General features: G+C 30.5%; 2 protein-coding genes and 1 pseudogene across 2 annotated transcripts; 2 read left to right on the top strand and 1 right to left on the bottom strand.

Moving 5' to 3' along the window:
• Nucleotides 1–343: 343 nt before the first annotated feature.
• On the top strand, nucleotides 344–4,730 carry LOC100782601 (uncharacterized; annotated as a pseudogene).
• Nucleotides 4,731–5,116: 386 nt separating this feature from the next.
• On the bottom strand, nucleotides 5,117–8,754 carry LOC100783122 (NEDD8-conjugating enzyme Ubc12). Its single transcript, XM_006590614.2, has 6 exons — nucleotides 8,517–8,754; nucleotides 7,484–7,596; nucleotides 6,270–6,378; nucleotides 5,793–5,871; nucleotides 5,556–5,672; nucleotides 5,117–5,484 (listed from the first exon to the last, which is right to left on the bottom strand). The coding sequence occupies exons 2-6, from the start codon at nucleotides 7,590–7,592 to the stop codon at nucleotides 5,347–5,349; spliced, it is 552 nt and encodes a 183-aa protein (XP_006590677.1). The 5' UTR covers nucleotides 7,593–7,596; nucleotides 8,517–8,754; the 3' UTR covers nucleotides 5,117–5,346.
• Nucleotides 8,755–15,171: 6,417 nt separating this feature from the next.
• Nucleotides 15,172–16,713, top strand: LOC100778289 (geranylgeranyl pyrophosphate synthase, chloroplastic). The gene has a single exon (XM_003537467.5). It carries the CDS (start codon nucleotides 15,474–15,476, stop codon nucleotides 16,581–16,583), a length of 1,110 nt encoding a protein of 369 aa, XP_003537515.2. The 5' UTR covers nucleotides 15,172–15,473; the 3' UTR covers nucleotides 16,584–16,713.
• The last annotated feature ends 5,660 nt before the right edge of the window (nucleotides 16,714–22,373 follow it).

The following is a 22,373-nucleotide window of genomic DNA, read 5'->3' as shown; positions in this document are numbered from 1 at the left end:
TGCTTGGTGGGACCAATCGGATCGAATCCATAGCATCATTAAATCCACTTTGTCCCGAATAATACGATATATATATATATATATATATATATATATATATATATATATATATATATATATATATATATATATATATATATATATATATATATAGAACACACGCACATATTATTAATTTAATTTTGAAATTTTAGTTTCATTATCTCACACAAAATATTTTTTAAAAGAAGAATTGATTTTTAAAAACATAACCAATATCAAAAGCTATACTAAGCACCGTATTGAAATTATCAAGTATATAATACTTATGAAAGACATGTCTACGTTGACCAATAAGTAGCAAGATACCGTGGCAGTACTTGCATGAGTCATGACGAAGACCAAGATGAAGGACCTGATATTATGAAAATGGTTATCGTTGAGACTTATCATTTTTAGCTACCCTCTCTCACAGTTATAGGGTTAGAGTTAGACACAGACACAATATTTTTGTGTTGGCCTTTCATTTGTTTGTTTGTTTATTTAGGATATTGTAAGAGTTGGTAGTTAGTGTTAGTATGGTAAATAACAGCACGTTCATCGGAATTTTCATTTAGTTGAATTTGTTGATAGTAGTTTATTGCGTCAGATCCGCCATTGACACAGCTTCGGAGGCCTTTGTCTGATTTCCTCTTTCACTTGTCATGGGACTGAATCGAACTCCAAGACATAACCCTGTTCTTCCAACCAAATTTCCAATTCTCACTCACTCACATTCTCTTTCTCAAACCATGAAGTGAGTACTTTAACTTCTCTCTCTCATGCGCTGATGTTTGAAAAATCATTTTCGGTGAGCTGTTTATGTCAATTTACAAAGAAGGAAGAATATGAAGAAAAAGGGAAATGAGATAAATGGAAACGACTATGTATGATGTGGTTCGAGGATACTTTTATTCGGCACATTTATTCTTCCTTCTTTTTCGGATGAGTTCAAATCTACATAATCTTGGCTTTCAACTTTTATTTGATTCGGATAAGTATTGAATTGAAGTGTGTCCACAAGACTGGTTTCCACTTGGCAAAACAAATATATTTGCTTAATTCGAATTCATATCAATTAAGACTTAAACCTATGAGTGACAGTGGAATTTAGGGATCATTTTGTGTTCTACTGCCCCTGCTGTATTAATAACGTAAGATTGTTTTTATCCCTAGCTTTGGTTTCATAGGTTTATGGCGATAATTGATGATAATTATTCACAACCAAGGACCAAAAAGGCTGCATTGCTGTAATTTCTAACTCATGTATAGGTATTTTCTAACCTAGCTTCTTTTTCAGGACAATAACATGCTGATGGTTATGTGGTTCAGAACTTTGATAATATGCTCCTTTTGCAATTATGGATCTTCCTTGATTTGCATTAACTACATCGCCTCCTCTATAAACTTGACCATCTAACTTTTTGGATTTCTGAAATTCAGTTCTATATAAACAGTACAGTACTTTTTGTTTTTCAACTCAGATTTGATGCTGCTGTTTATATGATTAGAACTTAAAACTCTTCATGGATTATAGTGCAAATCCTATTTTTAGTAGACTAGGGAATTTTCCTATGGTAGTTTAAATCTATTTTTTCACTCCATTTATACATTATATAAAATCATTATAGTAATGCTACACGCCTACAGCATCATGGAGTAAATATGACAGAAACTCCAATGCATGAAATTGAAGAAAAACACAAACTTAATAAGGAAGAACCAGTTTTAAATCTTTTTCGTTGAGGTTCTTACACTTTGAGAAGTTATATTATAGCTGGAAATTTGTTCTCATCCTGCTACACTTAACATAGCTCGCTACACAGAATTTGATGCAAATTTAGCTTTGATTGAAGTGGAATTTCTTATAAATCTGCGACATTCAATTTTTGGATAAATATTCCTTGACAGATTTGTTTTGACCTAAAACACAATGCTTTGATTAAACTAGACTTTAAGGTAGAAACACCAATCTAATTGTTTTCTTCTCTTACAATTATTTTTTACTGTATCTAAAATAGGCATAGTTTTCCTTCATTTAAGGTTTTGAAACCCTGTTGCAATCTCAACAGTCACTAACACGTAGTTCTTAAATGGCACAAACAGATCTCTTATGAGATGCTCAAGGAAGCATTGGCAATGGCATGCATCATAATTCTTAACACTGTGCTCTAGTATCACAGAGTGTGCCATATAATGATTTAGAATACATAATTCTTAAAGGGCTTATTATATGTATGCATTTCGATTTCAAATTTTCATTAAGAAAGTTTTAATTATGTGAGTGTTAAGGAAAATGAGAGCCTAGATGCCTACAGTACATCAGTCTTCAATTCTGTGTGTTTCTTCTTCCTTTTTCTGCTTTCCTTTCCTTTTTTTTTTTCCTGTGCCTGAGCTGAAACAATGATTTGCAGCTATGGCTTACTTATGGCTCATTCTTCATTTATAATTTTTTTCACAGAACAACACAGATCTTTGGTGTGTCTCTCTCGCTCATTCTTATAAACTTGCTGCTATTATGGAGCGTGCAGACGAAAACCTTCTTCATCTGTCTACAAAGAAGTTAGTGAAACATTTAATGCCGGACCATCTGATTTGGGTTACCTCACATTCATAAGGAACTTTGTTCAGGTATTATCATCTCCTCTAGTTGGTATACTTGTTATCAACTACGACCACCCGACAATTCTTGCTATGGGCACTTTCTGCTGGGCTTTATCTACAGCTGCTGTGGGCGTTTGCCACGATTTTCTGCAGGTTGCATTCTGGAGAGCAATAAATGGGTTTGGTTTGGCAATTGTGATTCCAGCACTCCAGTCTTTCATCGCTGATAGCTACAAGGATGGAGTGAGAGGAACTGGGTTTGGATTGCTGAGTCTCATTGGTAACTTGGGAGGCATAGGAGGTGGTGTTTTGGCTACTGTCATGGCTGGCCAACAGTTTTGGGGCATACAAGGATGGCGATGCCCCTTCATTTTGATGGCAACTTTGAGCGCATTAATTGGATTCCTTGTTTTACTATACGTTGTTGACTCAAGAAAAAGATTTCCCACCACTCCTGATGCTAGTGAGAGTTCAGACAGGTAATGGCATTTTACTTCTTATATCTCTCGTGTGGCATTTAGCACAAACTTTTAGTACTTCTTGAACTCTTAAGTGTCTCCTACAAATCTGTTATATTGTTTTCATCCTCATGAATAATAGTAACTGACTAATAACTGAATGCTTTATTATATCTCTTCAATTTGTAATTATTGGTAAATCACCTGCGTGTGTTAGCAGGGGTGACTCTATCTATAAAGGCAATGCTAGTGCAACATCAGTTTGGATGGACTCTTGGGCAGCCACGAAAGCTGTGATCAAAGTGAAAACATTTCAAATAATTGGCTTACAAGTCATTATTGGGTCACTGCCGTGGACTGCCATGGTGTTCTTCACAATGTGGTTCGAACTGATTGGTGAGCATGAAGCCAAAACTTGTTTACATAAAGATGCTAATGCAACGTAGCAATTTGCAAAAATTGTATTTTTGTAACGGTTGTACTACAAATCAAGATCATTAATAGCCTCCTCAAATATCTTTTATGAGGCGTGATGCTTTTATCAACTTGCTCGACAATTGACATGATGAATTGATATTGTGCAGGTTTTGATAACAATACTTCAGCAACCCTCTTGAGTCTCTTTGCTATTGGATGTGCAATGGGGTCCTTCAGTGTTGGATCAATAGCTGATAAACTATCGCAAGTCTACCCTCATTCTGCTCGTACCATGTGCGCACAATTCAGTGCCTTTATGGGCATTCCATTTTCATGGTTTCTTCTTAGGTGATCCCTCCGCCAGTAAGTAGTTTTCCTACCTTTTCTGTCACCCTCTTTGTAATGGGTCTAACTACAAGCTGGAACGGTGCGGCTGCAAATGCTCCTATGTTTGCTGAGGTTGTCCCCGTAAAACACCGTACCATGATTTATGCATTTGATTGGGGTTTTTAAGGCTCGTTTTCTTCGATTGTGGCTCCTCTGGTCGGGATTCTTTCTGAGAAGGTGCTTGACTATAATTCAAAGTCTGTTGATCCCATCAAAGGATCTTCACCAGAGGCTCTTGCCTTGTCGAAGGGCCTTCTGTCCACGATGGCTGTTCCATTTGGTTTGTGTTGTTTATGCTATACCCCTCTATATTACATATTTAGGCGGGACCGTGAAAATGCTAGAATGCTTGCCCTGAAAGAGGAGGAGATGATGTGAGAGACACATGTAAAAGGAGCCCTCTAGCTCTACTCTGTTTGTGAATTGGGTAATTGGAGTTTAAAGCTCCGAAAACACGTGATATCATCTTCCCCAGTACACACTAAACTTTTGAAACCAACTTCGAACAATGACCTCATTTGGTTTTTTATTTGAAGAATCCAGGTTAACCATGCAATCATGGTTCCGTCATGGCTAGGCTGCTTATTACCCGAGGATTGAACTCATTCTGACTTCTGAGCCATTTCTTGAGATGGCATATCTAACTGAATGGGTCGGAAATATCAGGATATTTAGGATAATGAAGCTCAGGCTCATACTGTTCTGTGGCGAGATCATTTTGTTTTCATACGATTATTGTACACTATAAAATACACAGGTAAATTTGCATGTTTGGTTCAAAACCTCAACTACACGGAACAACAGTGCTAATCAAGTATTTCTGAATAACTTCAATTTTTCGGCCGATGATTAAGGTCAATTAATCCCTACTAAAAAGCACACAACCCCTGTATTCAACCTTACCCTAACTGCATTCGGACAAAAAAATTTAAAATCCAAAATTTGAAGAATATTAAACACTTTCAACTTTATTCGTGCGTAGACTGTAAACATAATACGCTAGCATTGACAGCTGAAGTGGCTTTTATACGCCTGTGTCTCTAGAAACAAGTTCCCAATAACGGACCTAGCTAATTTGTTTTTGTTTCTAGGCTTCTCAGAGGTTGGAGTGAGAGGGAGAGGAGCCGGAAATGATCATAAAGTGCATGGAAGCATTGGACCCACCCAAAAATAATGCAAGGGAATCAAAACACCAACATTGACAGCTGAACTCATTTTTCTGCTTGGTCCACTTTAGAATTAAACGTTAACATTCAATTAAAGCACAGGTTACAAGAACATTCCACTTGTTTGGCTTTTAGACGCGCTTGGTGGTCTTAGGAACTTGGCCTGTCGCTCCACCAAGAAAAATAACATAACTGACGAAAGTAAAATCCAATTTTTTGATAAATTTTACAAACCAAGGGCCTTCACGCATTGATAACATATTTGAACAGGAACTTGAAGGTATCGTGCAAAAGGTCTAAATACAGCGTGGGAAAAAGGTTTGCCCCACATACCCTCCAGCCATTGCCCTCCTCACATTAGATTCAAACATCTTAGGGTTCTCTCTCAACACAGCAGCAGCATCATGATTCAGTGGATCCTCGTAATTTGGTTCCTGCACACCAAGTAGAAGAATATATTATTATCAAAATTCGAAAGAGGAAAAATTCAAAAAAAAAGTCATACCGTGAAGAGATGATACAAGCCATAGATGACAGTGTTTATATTAAGGACAGGTTTCCAATCTTCTCGTAAGATGTTGAGACAAACATTTCCTTCCAAGTCAATATTTGGATGATAGACCTTCATATACGAGATAATGCTACAAATAAATTTATGAAGATGAAACAGAACAAGAAAACAACACACTTACCAAAACTAAAGCACGAATTAGAGTAAAAAAGATAATCAAGACCATCCTACCTTTGTCTTGCATTTAACCTTTGGTGCTTCATGTGGATAGATGGGAGACACTTGAAAGGAAAACAAAAATGTGCCACCTCTGTAACAACAAAAATACATAGTGGAGACTAGTGAGCTTTTTCATAATTTTTTTTTTCATCTTGCGGTAAAGTTGTGCCTTGGTGACTTGTTGGTCATGGGTTCGAATCTGGAAACAGCCTCTTTGCATATGTAAGGGTAAGGCTGCTTACAACATCCCTCCCCCATACCTTCGCATAGCGAAGAGCCTCCGGGCAATGGGGTACGAAGTTTTTTTAGGCTTGGGTACAGATCTTACCAGATTGAAAATTTTATTTAGAATTTGAAAAATAAAAACAAACATAAGATGAAAAAAAATACATAGCAGCTTGAGTGCCTTCAACAAGAGTCAATTAAAGTTGGATCACAAAGTTGAAAATTGTATGCAGATAATAACATAGAAACTTCCTTACAACTTACAAGTAATATCCATCATCAGGTCGAATTGAAACTTCAAAGTTCATCAGGTCATCTTTGCCATTGGGGAATTGCATGGTACATGATTTTGGTAGATTCAGCTCGCTTATATCTAAAAGATGTAATACAACACAAAATAGGCATTCATTATACTCCTCTCTTATCTGCCTCATTTATTTACAAGTTCAATCTACATGTATTATAACATTTCCTTATTTGATATTATAACTTTAGTCAAAGAAAAGAACGTAAATTATAGTTGGCTAAAAAGTAATAGGCAAGACTGTAGGTTCTAACTCACTCCGTAAGCCAGAATCAACAAGATGGTAGCACAAAAATCATTTTGCAAAACAAATCCGGACTTTACAACATGCTATGAGATGTGTGATATAAAGTATGAAGCAATTAGCCCATCAAAATTTCACTTCAGTTTTAGTTCAGAAACTAAATAACTAACTCTGGACAAAGATTTCTGCAGATTATGCTTTTGATTTTCAACCTATATCAATTCAGACTCCCTAGTAACTGAAAAAGCAAAGCAGAAGAAAATCTTATATTTGTTATGAAATAAATCCATTCATATAATCAAATTATGACTTCAGTCTTGTCCCCACCTCTCCCTCATCCCAAGACTAGGCCCCTGCAAAATTCCTGCTCATTCAAGTTCAAGTTACACAAGCAGTTTCCACCTATGAAGCACAGACACCGGACATGACATGAACATGGACACTTCGACACGGCTAATGTCTAAAATATAAGACACATGAATACGGCATACACACGCAAACAGAGAGATTCTAATTAAATGAAATATGAGTAACATATCATAAAAATATCTAAATTGATGGTATACTCATCTTTTTAAACCAACTTTTTATGTTTTTCAATTGTATTAATTATGCAAAGGTGATGTCTTAAGTGTTTAAGACAAAAAAAAAGTAATTTTTGAATCAAACACCTAATAAGAAATGTCGAACAAGTGTCCGGGTGTGTCGGTGTCAAAAACATGTTTGACAGCCGACACGACAACACTTCGAACAAGAGAGGTGTTCGTGGTTCATAGGTTTTTACATCATATATGGCTTAACATATTAGAATTGGACTTTTTATTTTCCTCTTGCCCTAGCCGTTTCCACTGTTTGAAACTTTAGAATGCTACACAAATTGGGCATAGTAAAACATAGAAAAGACACTCCATATAATAAAAAGAATAAAACCTTTGTGAAGACGCAACTCGCCGGCACTTTGCTTCTTAACGGGTGGTCCGCCACTCGCATTTTCTGCCAGTTCTCTCTGTTTTTCCTTTACTTTAAAAAGCTTAATCATAGTTCTACGAGAAGGATACCAGCTCCAGCATTAGATCACATATCACAGACTAAGAAATTATCATCCAAAACAGAAAAGCAAGCAAAGCATTTACATAAAATTAACAAAAATACTTTAGAAGTATATTTATCCAAACAGCAGTTTTCCCTAACAACCATATTTACAAGCTTAATAGTTGAACCAGCTACTTTACACACTTGACTTCACCCTTCTCTACCAATAATCAAATCCAAACATTTCGGAATTTTAAGTAGGAAACACCACCATATTTTTAGGATAGCAAATCCAAGGCAAAGAAGCAATAACATGGTCAATCATTCCAAGTAGGAAACACTATCATATTTTGTACATTTAACATAAGCTTAGCATACTGAGCTACTCATTTAGAATTCCTTATTTCCTTACAAATTCGAAGGATAGATAATCAAAGAGCACTGCGATCTAGTAAATCCACGCGGAGAAATCGAAACAATCGAGTTAGAGAGTTGTTTTAAAAAATACAGAATCCTATTCAATATCAATCAAAGGTATAGCTAAATCAGTAATTGCGGTGAGGCAATTGAAAAGAAGAAGAAAAAGGAGCGAAAAAACCTAACGCAAATTCGGAGGATAGATGATCAAAAGGTCGCATTGAAAAGTGAAAACGAAAACATTCTGGTCCATCAAAGAGCACTGTGATCTAGAAAATAGACGCGGAGAAAGCGAAACAATCGTGCTAGAGAGTTGTTTTACACAATACAGAATCCAATCCAATATCTCAATCAAAGGTATAGTTAAATCACTAATTGAAAAGAAGCGAGCGAAAAACCCTAACGCAAAGGGATCGTCGGGAAATCAGAGATAAAGGGAATAAAAGAAATAGAGAAAATAGTAGAAGTGGGAAATTATAGGGAAAATGAATCAGATTTGTGAGAAAGAAAGAACCTGGTTGAAAAGAAAGTGAGGAGAGGTTAAGGTTGAGGTTGGGGTTGGGGGTTTTCTCAGCTCAGCTCCAGGCTCTGCAAAATCTGAGTAGTAACCTTTTTAACTCTATTTTCTCTTTCGTCCATAGAAGCGTTTGGATTCTCTGCACCGAAAACCCTCTATAGCATCCCTACACAAAATTCATGGGCCACTAGATTTTAATGCATCTCACGGTTGATGAATTATAATAGGTTATCTCATGCATGTTTTCAGCTAACAATTAAAAATAGTGACTCTAGAATATTATACTTTTTTATCTAAATTAAATTAATTTATTTAAATTGATTATATATGTTTAATAAATATATAACATTCCATTAATCTATTTATAATAAAAATATAATATCAAATAAAATTTATTTGTTATACTATTTAATAGCTATATATAATTAAACTTAAAAGATTTAATTTGCAAAACATATTTAAAAATATATTAACGCAATGTGTTTCTATTAGTTTATATTTTCAATTAGTATTTAGAAAATTTATTATAAATTAATTTAAATCTAATTATATAATTAAGAAAATCCATTTTAAATTATTATTATTCATAAAATATCTTTTTTAATTATTCTAATTCATACAAGTTCGACATATTTTTAATCCGTGAAAAATGAAAAAAAATATAAAAAAATTTACAACTCACCTATGTACCTTATCCAATTAACTTCGTTAAATCCCTTTAATATAAAACATTTTTAAATAATCAAATTAAAAAAGTAAGTAAACTTAAGCATGAATATCTATATAGTATATGTAATTAAACTTATTTTTTCCTTATTTATCATTAAATATAAAATATTTATCAAATCTCACAAATAAAATATAAAATATTCATCAAATTTCACAAATAAAATATATATTGATTAAACATATGCCTTTTATATGAAAATACTTATTAAAAATATAAATAATGAGAAAAATATTATATTTTTTTGATAATTATGTTCAAACAAGATAAGATCATTGTGAACAATAAATTTTTTTTCTCCAAATACTTAACATAATTATATATCTAGACTTGACATATAATTAAACTGAAAAGTTGATTTAAATGTTTGGTGATATATATATATATATATATATATATATATATATATATATATATATATATATATATATATATATATATTAAATTGTGTAATAATTATTTTTATTTTAGATAGATTAATGGAATTTCATATATTTATTAAACATAATATAAAAAAAATTAGCTAAACTTAGTAAAAATAGTATATTTTACAAAGCACGATCAAATTCTACTATTCAGCATATGAAATGTAGCTCCTCGGCCGTGTGATGAATCCGAAGGTCCAGAAAACTGCTGAAGAAGTATTTAGCTGTAGAGAATCCAGACGCCCCAGAAAAGCCTCCATAATCATTATATGGACATATTTTTGCTGATGCATATCACATGTTTCTTTTTTTATTATTAATTTTTGGAAGAATATGTTGCTTTTTCTACACGCTATATTTTATCTTTATTTTAATCATTATTATCATGATCTTTTTTAAAATATTGAGTTTAATTTGTATAATATAATATGTAATATATAGTTTTATTAAAAAAATATATTGAGTTACTGTGTAAAAGATACTATAATCTAATTATAACTTCTCATACGTAATAAGTTTATGGATCTTTATAATAATTATTTTAAAAAAAAACTTAAAAGATGTAGTACTTATCATAGTTTTCATCAATTCTGTAAAAAACATATACACAAAGCATAAAAACAAAGTTTTTACTTAAAAGATTTAAGCTAAATTTATATTATTAATTATTAATTTTTGTCAAAAAAATATTATTCATCATCTTTAACTTTGGTTTGTTTGGTATGAGAGAAAATAAGAGGAAAAAATATAATTAATGAAATATTTTTTCTACTTGATTAGAGAGAAAAAAAAAACTTAACATGCATGTAGGAATAAAAATTTAAATTCTTCCTTCCTTTCATTTTCTTTTCAATTCAAATTTTAAATTTTTCCTTTATTTTTTTCATCCAACTAAACGAATCAATTTTTTTTCTCTTAAACATATTTATTTCATTTACAAAACTCAAAACACTAACACTTTTACTTAAAAGATTTAATTTCAATTATGTTGAAATCAATGTAATGTTAGTAAAATAATTGTAATTTGAGTTATTAAAATTGTTTTTATTTTAAACTAGAAAGCTATTAACATTTGTTCAATGTAAAAGTATAGAGATTTGATTGATCATGTAAAAATTAGTTTTTAATAGTATACTATTAGTATAAGGTAGTTAGAATAAGACTCAAATTTTATAAAAATATGATATTTTATGATTAGTTAAAGGTATAAAAAAGTTTTACTCTACTCAATTCGATAATGATTGACTGTGATGGTGAAAAATACACATATAAAAAAATATTATATCATCGGAGCATACCAATTAAATCTTAACAATTAAAAATCAAAACTTTCATTAGGTGCTGTTAATTGTGGTTATAATCATCTATCCAAAATCTCTTCAGTTTTTTTTTTATCAAAACAAAAAACTTTATATGTAATGATTAACATATATTCATAGCAAATGACATATAAACTTTACGTATGACCATCGATATATATTTAATTTTTAAAAAATAATCATCTATTGAGTTATCCGTCAATAAAAAGGAGTTTTTTTTTTCCTTCCAGGAGTATATATTATTTCCTTTAAAAAAGTGTATATATTATTTGATATACTAATATTAAGACAAATCTTAATTATTAAGAAGTTTATCTCAATTAATCAAGTAGAGTGTGTAAGTTGTTATAAAAATTTCAATACCTATTTTTAATTTATACGAATAAAAAATGTAATTCTCATTTTTTTCAAATTTATTAAAACTTCTTTGTGTAAGACTACTTCAAATTGTCATTCTTTTACATTAAACATACAGGTGTTATCAGTATTATGAAAACTTGATCAGACCAACCAATTGAATTGGTTCAATAAAAAAATTGATGCCCTAGCCAATCTGGGTTGATCATCAAATTGGTTATGCATGTATTAAAATCAAATAAAATCATTATAACATGACAATATTTTGTTAGAATCGATGACTCAAACCAAGTTGAATTCATTGTTTCAATCCAAAATGGCAAAAAGTAAACCAAAATTATGTATTTTTGGTTCATGATTGTTGCATTGAATTCGTTGATAGACTCACTTGCCTTATATACTTTTCAAGAGCAGGGGCAATATAATGGTGAAAGAGACCTAAAACAAATTTTAAAATAAACATTTACTTTAAATGAGATAGTTATATAATAAGTTTTTTTCTGTTAACATAATAGACTTTTTGTTCTATAAAAAGTAAGAGTAAATAATTCTTTTGTTGATGAACCTAAAATTTGGACTTTAATTGTTTTATCTATGGGTCAATCCTGTTCAAGAATCCTAATTCGTGGATCTTGTTGGTTGCTCCTCCAATCATGCTTTGTGAACGTCAATAATATGTCTAACTTTCTTTGCAAAAAGATTGTTTATTTTTTCTACTTGCTTCACATAACTACAACTGAGGAGCAATTTCTAGCCCTCAAAAAATATTTAATACATCTTAAATGAGTTAATAAAGTATTTTATGGCAATTCAAAACCGACAAAAAAATAAGCCATCACAAAATACTAACACATAGTGCTCACCCTAATCACCACACCAACATTTAACACCAAAACTTAACGAAAAGACTAAAAATATTAATGGATAAAAAAATTGGGGAGTAAGACTAGTAAAAAATGTGTTCAAAGACTACAATTGTAAAGCTTAAGAAATAAAAGCACCAAAATCATAATTAATCATTTTTTATTGCTATAAGGCATTTATGTTTATCTGGAAAGATCTTTAAAAATTATAAATATTATAAATTAATTATCTTTCTTAAACCAATAATAACATGGTAACAATAAAAATACTTATTTTTTTCACCGTAATAATAGTGTGAACTATCTATCAATTTTGTTAATGAATAATTTTATTAAAAAATCTAACTATCTTTAATGGAAACTCCCCTACAAATACATTTTGTTTCATATATAAGGTTCAAAATCAAAACTTTACTTAAAGGATTTGAATCTAGTGTCATTCAGGATTATATTTGACAAAACTAGCTGAAACTAAAAAACTAGTCCGTAGCTGAAAATTGAAAATCTAACTTATTAAATTATGAGTGTTTGATAAAATTAATGATTGAAATAGTTAGAAAGTATAAAATGATAAAAAAAGAATAAATCATTATTTATTTTTTAAAAGTATAAAGGAAAATGAATAAATGTGTTGAAGATAAAAGTTGAAGAAAATTTAAAAGCTTGAAATTAACTTTTTAAAAAATATTATTTCAAATATCGTTTCAAAAAATGTCAGAAACTATTGAAAAAAATTTGTTTATCAAACAATCAAATAAATTTTACAATTAATAAAGAAAGATAAGCTAACTGAAATGTGTTATCAAATATAGTTTAGACCAATTTATAATGACAAATAAATGCTTATTATGTATTCATAGCCACATTAATGTGAATAGATTGCATACTCTCTATTAAATATTTTTCATTAGTCATTTTAAAAAATATTTTTAATTAGTTAAAAAAGTAAGCATTGAATACCTTTTGCATCTCCAGTAAAATATATTTTATTTTTATTTTTCTTAACTTTTATCTTATTCTTGCAAGGGCATCATAGACAACCCTAATTTGTAGGAATAAAGTATTAAAAAATGAATGTAATTAATATTATAGAAATATAAAATTATTTCAATAGTTCGTTCATTTAACAATTAAGATAATTATTAAGAAGATGCTGCAGGATACCCTGTGCCAAAAAACAAGAAGATGCTGTAAGAAAATTTAAAATTATTTATGCTTAATATCATTTGAAGAATTTTGATAATAACAACTCAATTATTATAAAAATCACTATTAGATAAAAAAAAACGAAACACATAAATTTTTACTAGAGTCCAAACATTCGAGACATAAATTTACCTCAACAATAGTAATACACGACATAAAATCATAATTACGGGATCGACTATAGAACACACAAAGAAGATTCTTACAAGAAGAAAAAATATTCATGACATTTTTTCTTGCCAGTTTCAATGACAAAATATAATATCAATGTCTTCCATTCACCTATCTTTTCAAAATTAGTATTTCAAAATTATACATGCATATTAACGTAGTAGTCTAAAAAATTTGGTCATCTAATTGTCTTTTTAATATTTAATATATTATTACCAAATTAACATTCAAAACATTTAAATATAAGTATACAATTTGCTAACTTAACTACAATTTTTTTAAAAAAATTCAGCAAAAAAAAAAACTACAATTTTTCAAAATACACTTAAAATATAAAGAGACACAAAAAAAATTAACTTAATTGATTCAACAATATTCATAAATTGTTATAACAATTTAATCCGTGTCTTTATTCATACATATAAACAAAACAAAAAAAAGTTTAAAGACTAAAGAGACAAAAGAGAGGAGTGACGAACATCCAAGATTCCCAGTAGATTATACATGCACCAGAAGGAAGTACGAATGTTGTCTTGGTAAGGTTCTTTTTTAATAGATTACAGGAACCACACGAAGGATAACGACAAACTCACAGAAGAGAACCCAAAAATGCCAACAGATCCCCTCTCCCTATAAACTCATTGAATTCCACATTCTATCTTTGTCATATACTTCTTGGTTTTTGTTGGGCCTCATCTGTTCTCCATCCAGTTTCTCCTATCCATTTTTTTGTTCTTAAAATATCTTTTAGGGCATTCATTAATATTAAGAAAGTAAAATCATTAATATTTATTAACTTGAAAAATTCAATGTATAAATTTAAAATTAAATATTAAATGAACTTTATTAATTAAATCCTTCGCCATGCATGAAATATGTGAATAATAAATAAAATAATTACACATTAATTTTTTTACACCATTAATTATTAATTAATGAGATAGATAAAGAAATATATTATCATCTAATCCTAAACTTTCACGATGATAAGTATAATTTTTTAATATTGATGTTAAATATTTTTTAACTTTTTTTATGACTAATTATTTTTTAGTAAAATATCTTCTTTTCATTTATAGAGTTGAAAATTAAGGTCTTATTTATGCATCTGAAGTCAATATTGTCCAAACTAATAATATGTTAAGTTTTTTTTTTTTTAGTTTTAATATATACTTATTAAACTCTTAATTTAAAGCAAATAAAACATTACAATGAAAATGAGCGTGGTGATTTTTTAAGATTATGAGCCAATTTTTGATTTTTTTTTTAAAAAAATAAGTGCTTATTAAAAAAAGTGTTTTTTTAATAAGTAAATATAATTTGTTTCTTGAAATAAGAAAAAAATTATTTTTTTTAAAGAAAAACAATTTAGACAAACATATTAAAAAAAATATAAAACTACTTATTTTATTAAAATAAATATTATTTTCAACAAATAAATTTAAACAAGTTGACTTAATAATTCTACACAGTTATACAATCACGTTGACACTTATTGCTTCCAACGATCATGATTTGTTACCTTGCTTACTAAAAAAGAACTTATTTGGTCCTATAATAGTCGTTGCCCAATAAGAAAAAATTAAAAATAATCCTTTCAGTAGATTATTTGTTTCATAGATGAAATTGTTTTTTTTAACAAACATCTTATCTTTTACTGATACAAAGGTAAACATATACCAGGCGAATTATATGAAATATGTTTGTCTCCAAGAATAATAAAAATTTAGAAAGAAAAACAGAATTTGATGGTGAAATGTATTGTAGGAATTGCATTTGGTGGAAAGAATGTAACCCGTGTGACATAAGTGGCCGCACATTTAGAGAACTAGCCACTTCTATATAAGAATAACATTAGCAGGCAAAGGCCTTATCTGGCACCAAACATGAGTTCTCTGAATCTTGGAACATGGCCTCGTCCCACCTCTATGTTGAACACACCTTCACATCTCCTTCCCCCTTTTCACACTCTCACTCTCACAACAACGCTTCCCAAACTCGCAAGTGGAACCCCAAAACTAATATCTTCTTTTCCCCTCGTCTCTGCTGTGCCCACTAAGGAACACACAGTCACAACCCAGGAAATTCAACTCCAAGACACGCCGCTCAACTTCGATTTCAAGGGCTACATGATCGCCAAGGCCCACACGGTAAACCAAGCCTTGGACGCCGCCATTGCGTTGAGGGACCCACACAAGATCCACCAAGCCATGCGCTACTCCCTCCTCGCCGGCGGCAAGAGGGTCCGCCCCGTGCTCTGCATCGCCGCATGCGAGCTCGTCGGTGGCACAGAGGCCACCGCCATCCCCGCCGCCTGCGCCGTCGAGATGATCCACACCATGTCGCTCATCCACGACGACCTGCCATGTATGGACAACGACGACCTCCGCCGCGGAAAGCCGACCAACCACAAGGTCTACGGCGAGGACGTGGCGGTCCTCGCCGGCGACGCGCTCCTCGCCTTCGCGTTCGAGCACGTGGCAGCGTCCACGGAGGGAGTGTCGCCGTCACGCGTGGTTCGAGCGATTGGGGAATTAGCGAAGTCGATCGGTACGGAAGGGCTTGTGGCGGGACAAGTGGTGGATATAGATTCGGAGGGGGTGGCGAATGTGGGGCTGGAGACGCTGGAATTCATTCACGTGCACAAAACGGCGGCGTTGCTGGAAGCTGCGGTTGTGTTGGGGGCAATAGTGGGAGGTGGGAGCGACGAGGAGGTTGAGAAATTAAGGAAGTTCGCTAGGTGCATTGGGTTGTTGTTTCAGGTTGTGGACGACATTCTGGATGTTACGAAGTCGTCGGAGGAATTGGGGAAGACGGCGGGGAAGGATTTGGTGGCTGATAAGGTTACTTATCCCAAGCTATTGGGGATAGATAAGTCAAAGGAATTTGCTCAAGAATTGTTAAAGGATGCCAAGGAACAATTGTCTGGCTTCGATCCTCCAAAGGCGGCTCCCTTGTTTGCATTAACCAATTACATTGCTTATAGGCAAAATTAAAAGTGAAAACATTGGATACCCTGTTTTCTCACCGGGGAACCACTCAAATAAATTTCTCTGCTTCCATTTCCAGTCCTCAATGCTGTACTGTTCTCCAGCGATTATTTGTAATAAAATAAACCTCTTTTTTTCTTTTCTTGTTTTAGTTATTTGCGCTGCAGCTCTTGGCTCTTTCTATCGTCTGCTTTTCGAATTTTGGACAGGATATATTCTACTATCTGCCTTCGGCAGGCTCCAGTCCTTAACATTATCTCTTTGGAAAATGAAATGTGTTGTTGGATTTAGTTATCTATCTTTTTTCTTTTTAAATCTTTTAAATGATTCTCAGATACTCTTCGAATATAGTCCCATAGAGATGAGAAGTAAAACGAAATAATTGATAAAAAAAAGAGATAAGAATAAATGAAAAACATTAACATAGTGTCTAATTGTCTATGATGTTAAAAAATTAAGACTCTTTTCATCAATTTGTGAAAACATACATATAAATTAAAGTTTAATCGTCATGAATTATACACATCATTTAATAAAAAAAATTTGATTGATATAATTTTTAAAATAATTATCATAAAATTCAATAATTTTATTATACATAATGATGAGTTGTGATTAAATGATATAATTGTATAATATTTTTTTAATTTGTAATTAAGGAAAAGTATTGAATGACACACTTATGTGAATGCCACAAGACTTCTACACTACCACCTTAACCCTTTGGGTTATTGGTGAATTTGGAAAAAAGAAAATATTCAATGACACACCTTTATTTTTACACTATGTTTTGGTACAGGAAAAAAAAGGAAAAGAGGGAGAAATAAAGTAAACATTAAATTTGTGATACACTAATATTTAATTTAATTTTCATGAATAAAAAATATCGATAATTATGAATTATCAATCAAAACTGTAGACTTGGGATAGTTTTATTTATGATGGATTCGTGAAATGTGCAATTGATAACTTTTGATTCAATGAATTCAATAACATTTAAAAGAAGAGACAAAAGGCACCAGTATACATGGATATGGAATAACGTTTGTGTTACTTATTGGAAATAAAAAAATGGATTATGGATATTTACTTAACCAATTATTATGTTTATACATAATGAAATAATATTAATCCTAATTTTTACCTATCATGAGTAAAAAAATTACTTAACTTTATACTATTTTTTTTTTGTTATATCATCTATGCAGATTATCCTTCAACATTCATAATAATTAATATTTGTTAGATAATTTAATCAGTTACTTTTAATTAAATTTTTACTTTTTATCACATTATTTTTATCTACAAGCCATGGATTTATTTGGGAATTCAAATTTAGTACCATTTAAATTAACAACTTATTGATAGATAGAATGTAGTTCTCAGTTATAATTTAACAAATCACCAACTAGACTTTAACCTAATTAACAGATATACAAGAATATACAAAATTATTTGTAAACTCTAATGAATCATATAATTAATTAATTTGTTTTTATAAAACTAAATATATAAATTAATGGAAGCCTATCTTCTCAAGGCAACGATATTAATTAAATTTTAGTTTGTTTCAACAAATTTGTAAAAATGACACTTAAGTTGAACAACTTTGACTCTCGTACAAACCTAATAATCATCATAAAACATAATCAGCTCAGCCAACAAGATCATAAATTAAAAATAATCAGAGAGGTTAAATTTTATTATTTAACGTTTAACTCACTTTTTTTATTGACAAATATGTCAGTATAGTTAATTTTTCTATATACAAGCTACTATCTTATTTGAGGTAACCAAGTTTAATATCACTTAGATTAACTAACTTGTTGGTAAATAAAATAATAGTTCTTCACTATAATTTAACAAACTTGACTTTAACCCAATTACACAAATATACAATAATATACAAAATTATTTTTAAACTCTAATGAATCATATAATTAATTAATTTGTTTTTATGAAACTAAATCTATAAATTAATGAAAATCTAAAGTTAAAATTCTAACATTTTCCCACATTAATGATATTAATTAAATTCTAGGTTGTTTTAAAAACAATTGTAAAAATAACACTTAAGTTGAACAAGTTTGAATCTCTCTGCAAACCTAATAATCACCATAAAACATAATCAGCTCAACTAATAAAATTATTAATTAAAAGTCATAAGAGAGGCTAATTAAACTTTATTATTTAGCGTCTAATTCACTTTTTTATCAATAAATATTAATTATTAATATAGTTAATTTTTATTAACATAAAAAATTAAATGTGATTTTTTCCCTTAATCATCAAACCCGTCTCATATCTCTGTGATTTCTAATTCACCTATGACTACATAACTAATAACCATAAGTATTCAAAGCGTTCACTTATAAACCTAACAAAGCTCTCCAAATCCATCATAACCATGTTTTATATTCCCTCCATCTTTAATCTTTAAGATTCTTTTAACTAATTTATATTTTAAAGAAATTTAATTAATATTGTTAATAACATTAAATTTATTAACAATTTATATTATTTATCAAAATTATTCTTAAGTTTATTAAGACTCACAATATCCTTCCATTTTCACTTAATTTCTTTCATACATATTTAATTGATGCATGTTATTTTTTTAATCTAATTTTTATAATAAAAATAATATATTTATATTTTTAAAAACACAGCATTTATTGTAAAATAAAAATGAATAAAAAAAATTAGTGCAAAAATTAACTTAAAAAAAGTTGTATAAAAAAGATAAATAAAACTAAAAAAGAGTCTTATGTTTAAAAACAGAAAAAGTATTAAATACCATTTACATCAAGGAAACCAACATCTTTCACAAGGAAGATCAATATTTTCTCAAGGAAACACTCTCACCCAATAATGTAATAGCATGACAACGCATGATAACGTGTATAAAGTAAAATACTATTATAACCATGTAAATAGATTTATGATTTTCATAAGAACCAAATCTCAACTTAGACGCGTATAATTCCAATTTCAATCTCATCAACTCTCTAACCAATCACATAAAAAACACACATCACCAAGATTTAAATAAATGATTAAATATTTGTGTAAATAAGCAAATGTACCTCTCATTATTAACGACAACATTAATAACATTATTCATTACGATTTTAACTCCAGATCGAGGATGCTAAAAGCGCCCATCAATTATTCATTATGATTTGAAAGCTATAGCATCATCACATAGATGGTATCAATAATAAATATATACTTTTAACAATCTTAAAATAAATTAGAATATTTTATTAAAAAAAAGAAATTAGAATATCAACCTTAAAAGAAGTTATGTACATCAATACAATAAATATGTTATCAAATATTAGTGTCATTAATTTATAAATAAAATTAAAGATTAACAAGGATAATGAACAAGAAAATATTTTATTCAAAATGAAATAAATGTTTTCATAAATCTCACACAGAACCAATACCAGGAATACTTGTACAAAATCCATCAAGTAGGCAAGATTATAGTATTCTTTATTTTGAAAACTATCCAGCATTACTGGATAGCTAAATAGAGCATGCCATTGAGTGCCATAATAATTATCCACCATATATACTTCATATTTTTTTTTTTTACCTAATGTTAGCTAACCCATGGTGTTGGCTAGTGTTTTAAGAGATAGTATAAATGAGGCAAAGTTGTTTTTTTATTAATAATAATTATAATCACTTTGAGGTTTACCCGCACTTAAACATGTTATTAAGTATCATAACAATTATTCAACGTATATATTACATATTTTTTTTAACATGATGTTAGTTAACTTATGGTGTTGGCCAGTGTTTTAAGAATAATTTAGTTCATGATTTAAACACATCTAAGGTTTTTATTCTTTTTCAAGAGTTTTGAATCTTATTTTATTTATAAGATAAAATAAATCATATTAAAAAGAAAATATTTATTTTATGTGTGTTTATGAGACAAATAATAATCATCACTTTCAATATCAATAAAATGATAAAGAATTTTATTTTGGCAAATTCGTTTAAAAAGTGTACCAAAGCTAAATAGAGAGTGCAAGTAAAGAATAATGGGAAACAGATTCACAGCGAATCAGTGACAATTACAATCCTGTTAATTAAGTAATTTCCTTCCTAGACAGTAGAGACGGAAGCGCGTTTTCCCTCATTTTCAATTTTCGCTGCACCATTAATGCTTAATGCAATTTTCTTTTGGAATATCGTACCCGATCGTTTTTCATGGCACCCCGTGAAACACATGCAGTCATGCAATGCAGTCTTGCTCGACATAAAAATCAAAATGATAGTTGTTAAGATTTTTTGTTCTTTCTTTTATAATTAAGTCGTACTACAGTATCTCTTGAAATAATTTTTAATGTTTTTTTTTGTTACAAAGTCTTTTTACTTTAAATGAAAATGCTAGATAAGTAGATATAGTAACATATTTAATATTTTAAAAACAAAAATTTAAACATTTTTATTTGATAATGAAAATAATTATGTTAAGACATAGAAATATTTTTTCCCTCTCGCGGAACCTTATATCGTCCCTTCTAATCTCAACCTTCAAATCCATCCAATGGTCCAGAAAGCTATTCAAGAGAGGCCTTAGACAAGGTTCCAACTTACAAGTTGATAATTGTTGTGCGTAGGTACATCTTGTGATTAAGTCATATAAAAATTGTTAAATTTTTCTTCTTTTATTGCTTCTTTTTGTGTTAATAATTAGAATTTTAACATCATTTAAATTTTTGTCCAATAGAAATTTAAACTAGTGAATTTATAGTGCTTTGGTGTTACATTGACTACAGAAACACAAATGAAAACTTGGAAGATAAGTTAAAGATCTGGAGATGCTCATTCAGCGCGCAATACGCGCTCAGCGCAACACCATCTGTCAGTGGGCAGAACTCGCATAGGGCAAAGAAGTCACATGGAGAAGCCCTGTACATGAAGATGCACTTAGCCCAAATCACGTGTTAAGCACGTGACCACCGACTCACTCGCCCAGCATGGCGGTCGCGTTTAGCGCGAGATTGCATAAAATTTAAGCTTATTGCTCCTATAAAAAGAGGAGGAAACAAAAAAAAAAGACACATAAAATATCCACGAGATTAAAGCTTCCCCTAGAGAACAAAGACTAAGATTCATGCAGGAATAGAGGGAATCAACCATTAGGAGCCACTCTTTCCCCATCTCAATTCTTCTTCTCTTTCTATCACCCTTTCACAATTGTAAAGCCTCTCATCGTCCTCTCATCATAATGAGAGACTAAATCCCCATTATTGAGAGCTTAACGATTATATAAACACTCGTGATGTAATTATTCCTATGATCTATTTGATGTTATTTTAATTTCATTGTTTTTTTTTCTGTGTTTAATTTTATTGATTGTGGTTTGATCATCCATATGCATGGTATGTTTTAGGGTTTAGACATTGTAAAATGTTTATCTCTTAAGAACTGAAAAAGAACATTTAAATAATTCATATCCAGGGATATAATGACATTTTTTAGCATGTTTTATGCATCTTTATTCATAATATAATTTAACTAATTTATTTTCTTAAGGGATTAGGAGAATAATTAGATAAATTAGGCTCTCTCATATAAGGAATCATGGTTAAAGGATGCAAGCTATTGGGGATAGATAAGTCAAAGGAATTTGCTCAAGAATTGTTAAAGGATGCCAAGGAACAATTGTCTGGGTTCGATCCTCGAAAGGCGGCTCCGTTGTTTGCTTCAATCAATCACATTGCTCACAGGCAACATTGATTCGGTTTTGTTCACTGGTTAATGGGAACATTT

The sequence above is a fragment of the Glycine max genome, chromosome 11 (assembly GCF_000004515.6).
Source record: "Glycine max cultivar Williams 82 chromosome 11, Glycine_max_v4.0, whole genome shotgun sequence".
Taxonomy (NCBI): domain Eukaryota; kingdom Viridiplantae; phylum Streptophyta; class Magnoliopsida; order Fabales; family Fabaceae; genus Glycine; species Glycine max.
This window is presented reverse-complemented; position numbering and strand designations above follow the sequence as displayed.